This window comes from Phaethon lepturus, unplaced genomic scaffold (assembly GCF_000687285.1).
Source record: "Phaethon lepturus isolate BGI_N335 unplaced genomic scaffold, ASM68728v1 scaffold32890, whole genome shotgun sequence".
Classification (NCBI taxonomy): Eukaryota; Metazoa; Chordata; class Aves; order Phaethontiformes; family Phaethontidae; genus Phaethon; species Phaethon lepturus.
In genome coordinates this window covers 6605-16565 of record NW_010510357.1, presented here as the reverse complement: position 1 = coordinate 16565, position 9961 = coordinate 6605, and the positions used below count along the sequence as shown (strand labels likewise).

General features: G+C 44.1%; 1 protein-coding gene across 1 annotated transcript in view; it reads right to left on the bottom strand.

Annotated features, from left to right (window-relative positions):
- Positions 1-3450: 3450 nt before the first annotated feature.
- WBP2 (WW domain binding protein 2) overlaps positions 3451-9961 on the bottom strand; it is a 6820-nt gene continuing 309 nt past the window's right edge. The window contains exons 2-8 of the mRNA XM_010296803.1: positions 8345-8478; positions 7657-7792; positions 5955-6047; positions 5536-5652; positions 5185-5307; positions 3953-4029; positions 3451-3768 (exon numbers count right to left, since the gene is read on the bottom strand). Coding sequence (XP_010295105.1) covers positions 3715-3768; positions 3953-4029; positions 5185-5307; positions 5536-5652; positions 5955-6047; positions 7657-7792; positions 8345-8478 — 734 coding nt within the window. The 3' untranslated portion in view covers positions 3451-3714. The remainder of the gene's footprint in view (positions 3769-3952; positions 4030-5184; positions 5308-5535; positions 5653-5954; positions 6048-7656; positions 7793-8344; positions 8479-9961) is intronic.

Below are 9961 nucleotides of genomic sequence, written 5' to 3'. Positions count from 1 at the left end.
CTGGAATTTAATGGTGCCGATCTAGCTTTCACATGACAGCCTTTCTGCCGCACAGCTGATTAATCATTTAAGCAGGGACCAGATCTGGAGGCGTATTAATGCACAACATTTCCTCCTGCCCTACTCCCACCCCATTTCCAGAGCAGAAGCAGACTTTCCATTGCACTTCCCTGCTTTAATATTTAAAATCTACGTGGGCAGCAGGGCCGGCTGCCCCTCCCACGCTCTCTAAGCCCTTTCCATAGCAGAGCACAGCTCCCGGTTCCCATCAGGGACATGGCAGCGAGCACCAAGTATTTAAACCAGATCTGGGTTTTCAGGTTTTAACAAGCGAGGCAGGGATTCCCACCGGCATCTATCTGGCCAGAATCTGCACCCTCCTGAATTGTGCTGCTCCACTCAACCTGCATGAGCCTTGCCGACTGTGTGACTTGCCCAGCTTTTTGGCCCCACAGCTTCAGCATTCCCAAAATGTGCTTTACTTCTCATCAGCGTGCTCCGTATGCACCAAGACCACCATCAATCTCTATTTTGGCTTGATCCTTCTCACCTCCCCATAGACCATGCCAAGCTCTAGCCTGGAGGAACCAGGACACTCACCAACAAACCATTGTAAAAAAGTCACAGCTCAAAAGCCGCTGTTTTAGCTCAATAATACCAATGGCGAGGAGAATAATATTTCATTTATTCCAGCCTGACTCATTCTCTCAACATATTTTCCTTTTTCCAGGCAGCAAACCTCATGGTCTCTCTGCAGACCTTACCACTTGTCCACATGAGTAGAAGAGACATTCCGCTTGAACCATGGAGCCAAGTTCTCATCAGAGCAGGTATCTAAACATTTCTTCTCTCAAGCACACTTAGTTGAGGAAAGATTTAGAAATAAAACCTCATGGGATTGTGTCGATTGCTGGCATGAGAGCTGCACAGCAAGCGGTGCTGGGCAAGAAACCTGGAAATTTCGTGCAATCTATGTTTTCTAGGATTATCTGTCTGGGAGTAATGGGTAACTGGGAGGGAGACACTTTAAAAGAGAACAGGGTAGAGATGTTTCCTGCAGGACCTTACAGTTGGACTGATGTGATTCAGGAAACCTCGATCTGAAGTAATTTAATTCCCAAAAGAGGATTTATTAGGTTCCTACTAGGCTGTAACATTTTATCTTTTAATGCTTTCCTTCTCCACCCACCTCTTGCTACAGAAAACAAACCCAAGTGGCTCAGCCAGTCTAAAAATGCAGTAGAACAGCCACGTGGGAGAATGTGAGTCAAAGGGATGTAGAAGGAGAGCAGAATCTGGAAGATTGTCCACCCCAGCTGATCAGGGAGTTTATGAGAATCAAGGCAGCTAGTGGCACCTAGGCAGAGCAATGATTCCAAGCAAGGTTTGGATGTTACCTGTAGAGCAGCTTCTGAGACTTCTGTTTGACACACGTCAGTGCAAACCAGAGGGACTCGCCCAGGAGCCACAGGACCAGATCCCACGTGGAACGCCTCCTCCCCTGCCCTGCCAAACTATACCAGCGCGCTCGATCCTGCTCACACGTTGGGGAGTAACAGCCCCAGGAGGAGCGCTTCATGCTGCCGGAGTAGTAACTCTCCACTTTTCCAGGGAGAAGAGCTACCGGGCGGACCACACCACCTCAGAGAGTTCAGACCTAAATGAGCAGAGCCACCCAGGCATCTCAGCACAGTTAAAAAAACAAAACCAAAAAAAAAACACCAAGATGACAAAATTATGGATTGCTTCTTAATTAGAGATAGATTTTTGAAGCAACAACTATGCTGCGTCCCTCAATAACTACTTCTAGCAATAGGTTGCAACTTTTACAAGGACAATGGGTCTGGAAAAAACATCTGGGTGAAGTGTTAAGCAGCCACCTCACCAGTTTACAACAGGAATTGCAAAATGGGCATTTGTTAAAAGATTTTAACATCTTCTTTTCATTTCACAAAGTCAGTGAAGAGAAATCACCAATGAATAGCCAAGAACAAAATCCAAGTGATTTTGCTGTTTAATTCTCCCTCTCCCCATCCAAAGCTAGTAAGTCACCATCAGGTTTGCCCACGCACACACATACAAATGCACAAACACTGTAAGTTTTGAGCTGATTTCTCTTTACTTCACAGTCTTGGCAAAACAAATCTGCATTCAAAAGTCATATCACATTAATATATTAATCAAACATTTTCAAAATAAATATATTTTTTAAAATAACCATTTCTTTACATCACTGCAGTAGCAATTCTAGAAAAGTCAGTGCACAGACAGTAGCAATTTGATTAATCAGCTAGACTCAAACAAAAAGAAAAGAAAAGAAAAGAAAAGGTGGACCTTGTTTCTCTCCAAGCAGGCTGCATGCAGCAAGTCTCAGCAGTTTCCTAGCACACGACCTTTCTTCACCCTTGCTGGGAAGGATTTTCTCTTTCACAGTTGTCAGAAGTCAGTGAAGTCTGATTTGTGCAAAGCTTTTTACAATGCAAAGTTTTACAACCTGGATTGTGATCGGTCCTGCAGAGGTTCTGCATACTAGAGTCGTTGCTAATGAGATCAGTGAACCAATGCTACGGAAGGAAAACGCTTGAACCCTCAGTCCCAGGAGCCCACATTCAAGTTACTGGGAAGCAAATTCACAGCTGACCCAGGAACACTAACAGCATTAAACAACATTCAAGTGATCAGTTTAGTTGTACCTAACAGCTTACTCCAACGTTCTACATATTCTCTCAAGTGCTTCCAGGGCAGAAGTAAAGCAACCGTTTTCTCCCCATTAGTTATTAATTCACCAGTTAAATGACAGCAGTAAGATGCTTCACTGGCCAAAAAGTGTAACTTGTGTTACAGCAAAGAAAAAAAACCAAGTGCATTATAGACTATAAAGAGAATACTCAGGGCTTAGTGATCTCAAGCCCAGATAGCTAACTGGAAAAAAAGAGACAACAGAAAGTTAGTGTTCCCATATGATCTGTAACTAATTAGATGCTCCTAATCAACCCTGTGAAGAGTAGTATGTTTTCGTAAGAAGGGAAGCTCGTCAGCATCATCATACACAGTGCACAGCAGGAAAATTTGGAGGGCTACCAGATTATTTGCTACAATTTTCAGGAATGACTTAGATTAGAAAAAAACAATCAAGAAAGCTTAATAGATACCTGAAAAATGTAATAGAGATCTATTTCCTTTGAGATCCCAAAGGTTCCCTTTGAAGCCCTTTCTCAGTATCAGAGGGAAAAGTTGGATGTGATACTCTGGCTTGAGAGGAATACCCAGAGACTTTCCCTGTGTCCAGAGATGCTCTTGGGGGCACACTAAGGGAAATTCAAGATACCTCCCAACCCCAAGAGCCTAGTTTCCATGTTATAAGCACGTTAATGATCAGTTTGGAGCAGTTGCTTATTCTAAAGAGGTGTAATTAAGTATAAAAAGAAAGAGATGTAAGGGAAACAATCACAGATGAAGAGAACCTCCAGTTCTAGCAATGCCATGCACAGGGAGAAGGGAATACTGCGGTAGGACAGCAAACCCTCAGAGTTCTAGGAGGTAACCCAGGCTGCTGAAATCTCTCCCCTTGCTCTGACCATACCTACCACTAGAGTCCATGAAAGCTACGTGCCTTGGGGCAAGGCTCTACTCCTCAGTGCTATGGACCATGTCCCAAGACTGCCAAAATGGGAAGTAAGAAAGCAATGAGTTGTGGAGAAGTTCTGTGTTAGCTTATTGGTTTTTCTTGTCCTCTGGTGGGAAGTATGGAGGAGGGGGTGGCTGGTCCTGAAATTAAGGCAGTAAAAGAACATCAATTCATGCCTAAGAAAAAAAAAAGAACCCAAAACCCCCCAAAAAAGCCAAACCACCAAAATTAATTCAGACAAACTTTGCTGTGTCACTGAGAAAAAGAACTGCTAAATACACACTTAGGCTCATGTTGCAAACCCAGAATGATACAGGAACTTACCGTGGGCATATAGACGTTATGTGGGTTGACTGGGCTGTAATAAGCACTGGCAGCGGCTTCGGCAGCCTTCGCTTCAGCTGTTGCAGAAAGAGAAGTTACAGAGTTGGTGACAGAGAATTTCTACAATCAAACAAAAACTCCACATATCGCTGGCCACCGAGTGTTACTAACAGAGCACTATTTGACCAAGGCTCAAGTTGCAAAATAGCTACAACACATGACAACTGAGCATTATCTCTTCCAGTTGCCACAGGATTGTCAAGATCGAAGGGAAACAGACCAAGATTTAGTTTGGAAATGTCACCTGGGACTTGCCTGTTAGCTAACAAATAAATGCTAACAGCTGCTTTGCCTGAAACACAATACCCCTTAAAAAAGGCAGTCAACAAACCATCCTTCTTGGGAGTGAAAACACAAGACAAAACAAAAATCAGCGTAAGTTTATAGCAGCTCAGGGGATTCATACTTTAAAGATGGTAATTTATGAAGATAATCCAGATCCTCTATTTCTGCAGAATACAAAAAAATCTTGTACAACCATCTGGACCAGCGCCACTTTCCAAATAATAGTTCAAAGATGATTGCTTGTTTGTTCAAACCAAAGAGAGAAGTTAAATCCCTAGTCAGACAAATATCCTTACCTGCGAGCAATCTATGGTTGCGTCCAACCACAAAAGCTCTTCTTCCACCCCCCCACGTGCAGACCTTTTAAGACCATGTTCAAAATCATTTTGATAAATCCCAAATGTTTGAAAAGGAGACTGGTATTTCCCCATCTCCTCTCCATCATCTATTCCTCTGTTCCACATTGCTTAAACAAAAGTAATCAGGTTAGAGTGAAACAGGGGAAAAGGGAACAAATATCAAAGCCACACTTGCTAACTAAAATGGACTAGAAACACATTTTACCAACAATTTGGTTGTATTCATCTATCAGAGCAAGATTACCACAACAGGAGAATGACAAACTGTATTTTTTTCTGTCACAACAGAATAAATCCAGCTGCAAAATATCCACTAATGGTATCTACTCTGCAGAGAATCAGACCGGCCTCCAGACTTGAGCTGGACATACAAGGCTGGAGATTAGGGGGACTCCCTAATCCCTCTCCTAAACAATTTTAACTTCTAAGTTGACTCTAAGTTCCCCAAGAGATAACAGACAAGAAACAATGTCTGCTTCATGCGTAATAAAACCGTTGTGAGCTAATTCACCTGAACACACTTCTTACCTGCGGGAGTGGCGGGCAGGTCTGGACCACTGACGGGGGGTTCCATGGGCCCTGGGTATGGCGGGGGTGGAAGCTGCATGTAACCCATCTCTCCACCTGCCACAGGAGGGCCAGGATAAAACTCTGTCAGGAAAGGAAATACCACAGCAAAAGACTTAACTCCTTTGGGTGGGTCAACAGCGTACAGCCAAAACCAAGCCAAAGGCAAATATAATTAAGCTCAGAAACAGAAGTCGCACAAGGCATCAGATCCAATCTAAAACACTATGTAAAATTTGTGTTTCTTCTTCTTTATATTTATTTTAACTCTTGCTAACTAGAATAATCCCCAGCCTCAATTCCCAGACTTACCAGGAGGAGGTGGTGGGTACGGATAGCCCCCATTAGCTGCAGCTGGTGCGAAAGCATAGGACCCATTTGGCATACAGGAATAGCCATAGGCTCCGTTGGGTATTTCACCTCTGGAGACTGGAAAAGTAAAGATAAGTTGATCTCCGCAAAACATCAAGCCTGCATCAAATGCAGGCCAAGAACTCCAAGAAACTTCAAGAGTCCTTATCTGAAAAATAAACAAGCTCCATCCCAATAAACCTGCTCTTCACTGGATACAAAAAAGTATTTTTTAAAGCAAGCAAGCTGCAGATACAGTCTGAAACTCACGTGGATTTGAATCCAGCCCACTGCAACCTAAAACTACCCTTGCTGCGAGACAAAGGCAAGGTCTCCCAAAACCACAAACCTCTCTGGCAGTCACTGCCAGACTCCCATACCTTGCGACGCCACTTGCAGCATACGCTGCCCGAACTCGATAGCACCCCCAGCTGAAAACGTCATCTTGAACGTGGCGGATCCTTCCCAGCCGCCTGCAGGGAGGAAAGGCAGAATTCAGGAGAATTCTGAAAGGAGAAGCTGTTTTGATGCTATTTAGCTTCCATGCTTTATCTACCCATGCCCTGTATATAATTCCTTAAAGAGCTTATTGCAAAAATCCAAGAAAAAAAAGGCAGATAAGGTGGCAGAATGACCCTATTATCAATGTGAATTTTTATTCACATTGGGGTATTTTCAGGTCAAGAGACACTTGAAGAAGAAACGTAGATGAGGGAGACCTTCAAAAGCTTTCTAAAGTTGTGGCTGTTACCACACCAGAGGCCGACAGACCAAGCTATCAGAAGTGTGGGATTTGCTCTAGCTTTGTATAACATCAGTGCAGGAGACAGGGATTTTGTTACTCCTGTTTGCTAAAAAGCCTTTGCAACTACACCTAACTGTCAGCTATAAATTAGTTTGGGAGTTTGAGTGCCCAGTGAAGCAAAGAGCTTAATGAAAAACATGGTCCACATTAATCCATTACAGTCCATGGAAGATATTTCGAGTCAGGATAAGGAAAAAAAAAAAAAAAAAAAATTAGTGACATCTCATATTACAGACTAAAAAAGAAAAACATGCACAGTCCAGAGTCCCAACAATGCATCAAAGCAGAAGCTGTGTCAGTGCTGAAACAGGGACATGTAGATTAAAGAGCCCTTTGAGTTAAACCAAACTCTCATGGCTGTTAAAGCAACATCCTCATTAAAAGAGATGGCCTCTGGGGAAAATTCACAAAGATTTAGCTAAAACCGTTTGCCTTTCACACAGTTTACAGAGTTTGTCATTACTGCTCAGGCTTCCTCTCACGCTGGACAGTCCCACTCTGCTCTCATACAGAAGCTACAATACTGATTCCAGGATTACAGACTGAAGTCTCCTAAGCACTGCACTGTGATTTCAGTGTCACAACTAAGACGCTAAATCAAGCTGGGGATCAAAGACTTTACTGAACTATGTGCAAAAAAGGTAAAAAAAGGGAAGCATAAAACAGTGCTTAAAAAAGTTTCCTTGAAAATGTCTACCACAACCTTCTCATTGAATATAATATGAAAGCACCCCTTGAAGATTCCCCAATTTTGAAGACAGTTCATGCTCTTCCAAGGGTCATTTTTACTACTGAGCTGCCTTACAGCAATAGCACGCCTTTCCCTGAATTGCACAAGGACTTGAGGGAGAACACCACTCTGGAGGTTTGCACCTGAAAACCCAAACAGATCCAGAAAGGATCACGAGTCTTTGGCATAGCAGGACCAGGATGTAGAATTAACAGGTAACCCCAACGGACTGAAGCAAAATGACATCCTCACTCTTGCTGACTCTGCTCTGATGTTTACTCAGTGAAATCACTTGGCTGACTGAACTTAGTATTTTGCACAGAGGGCAGGAATGAGACCTGTTGCAAAACAGATCTGTTCATTGTAGCTGTACAGGGAGCAGATAAGGGAAGTTATTTTTAGCTGCTAGTTTCAAAGAAAAAAACACATTTTAGCAGTACTGTAAAAACCCATTTGGTCAGTATCCAGTTTTTGGTTACACTGGGTACTTTGCTACGAATTGTGTCATTGAACTAAGATGCAGAACACACATCTGTACTATACATACCTCCTGCCTCTGCTTTGACTGTACCCTTGATATAATTTGCTCCAAAGACAGGCTGCTTAATCTCACAATCTTTCAACAAATAAAAAGGCATCACAAAAGACTGCATAGCATCCTTTCCCTTCGATACAAAGATAACCTGAAAAAGAAAATAACATTACAAAGGGTATTCAAAACAAACAGGAAGCACAGCCCCAATTCATTATCTCAAGAGATTTTTCGATGGACTGAAACTCCCTCCCACATCTGAAGCTCCTTGTCAGTTCTGCAAGCCAAAAGCTACACAGAACAGCCACAAGGGTCAACTGAAGTCTCAAGGCAATAAAGCCTTCCAGGAAGACTAGCCTTGCTCAGATAATACTCCTCCCAGCTTCCAGAGAACTCGCTGCTCCACACAGCTATGATTTAGTAGCTGTGCTGTTGCATTCAGCATTTCCAGACCACTGCTAATTTCGAGTCTTGAAGATGCCTGATTGACTAAACAGCTGCCTGTATTAGAACTAATCAGATTTATTATCTTTTGACAAATAGATAGCCTATGCAATGAATTCATAATGCTCCCCAGAGGGAGAGGATGAGCCATACTTCAAGGAGTAGCAGATATCCTGACTTTCATGCACTGAAGACATTTAAATACAGAATCGCAAAGAGCCCTTATCTCTTACACAAGACAAAGCCTTTTACTACTTACTCGGTAGGGAGTCAAGAAAACGCTCCCTTTCTTGGTCCCTTTGAAGGCATCTGGCATAGGTTCAATATCACTGAAGGTAATTTCTATGTGATCATAGGTCATCAAAACACTGCAAACAGGATGAGAGAAGAGACCTGGTGTTACAGCTCAAGGCAGAAGTACAATACACATATAACTTTACCGACCTGCCAAAACTGCCTTTAACCTCAGGCCAGTGCTCAGCAAACAAAATCAGTCTGGCTTGCATTTTTTTTTCGTTGTTGGCAGTAGCAACTAAAGTAGTACTGGCTGCTTGTTCTGAGCCTTGTGTTCCCTTCTCAGTGTGCTGGCACAGCTACTGCTGTCTGCGTAGCCAGGCAGTGAATCCAGTCAACTGAATGGATCAAGATCTCAAGACATTTATTTATTTATAAGTTGTGTTGCATTTCTGCTGGATCAGTTCCCTAATTTGATTCACCACAAGTAACACAACTGAGGAAGGACTGAAGCAGGAACTGCTCAGGCTGGCTTATGCAACACTGCTGTTGAAGGTCTAACGACAGCTTAAGCATCTGTCACAAAAATGTGATGAAAAGGAACTCGCCTTTCTTGCCACTAGACTTCATTAACCCATGTTGTCCACACTGACTCCTTAATTCTCAATTAGAAACTGACCTGATTAAAACCAGTGCAATACCCTTGCATGGATACAGTAGGTAACCTGTATTAACATAACAGCATCCACATTAGGGACTCTAATCCCTAAAGCTGGAGAAGCCTCCACCTTTATCTTTGGCAGCTTACGTGCTACCATCCTCAGTCATTTGCCCTTCCCTTCTGCCTGCAAGTACCTGTCCCTCCAGCAAAAGCTCCGGAAGGGCACCGCGGCCAGCAGCTCTGCTTGCGCTACAGCATATCAGCCAAATCAACCACCACAAGCAGCCTGGGCTGCAGCACGAGAGGTAACCCCTGACCCAAGGCAGGCTGACAACTGGAAACAGTAACATGTTAAGCCACCACAGTTGGTTGTTACAGTGAACACAAATTTAAGCCCCAGAGCGGACCTTACTAAATTCTTCGAAGAAGGGTCACATCCCAAATGGAAGTCAGGCACCTAATTCCTATACCAATATTTAACCAGCCTCATAGAAAGAAGTCCTGAAGAATGAACTACTCCTCTATCCCAGAAGCAGGTGACTGCTACGTCAGAACTGCACGCTGGCAGGCACGGGGGTGAGGACAGCCCATTGCCATGCAGACAGAGGCAACTCTGTGGAGGCTTTCTGTTTCCATGGTTATATCCCAGAACCTTTTCCCAACACTGTCGCTGCTCCCCGAGCACACAGAGGGGGTGTGTGCACAAGGAACCCAGCAAACCAAACCAGGCAGGAGGCCTAGCGCTTCCCAAGCGGGCAGCTCTTGAGCAGAGGCACAATGCAGGTGCTGCATCCCAGCTCCCCAGCAGCACCGGGTGGCGAGAGGACAAGGCTTGGGTCCAGGCCAGAATCAGCCGGCTGGGGGCTGAGCTCTGCCAGACCTCACTGCGCATTCGAGGGAAGAGGCTGGGGAGAGCACTTGAGAGCCAGCAGCAGGCAGAGGGTAGCGGTGAGGGGGGGGAGAGGCCCGCGGGAGAGACCC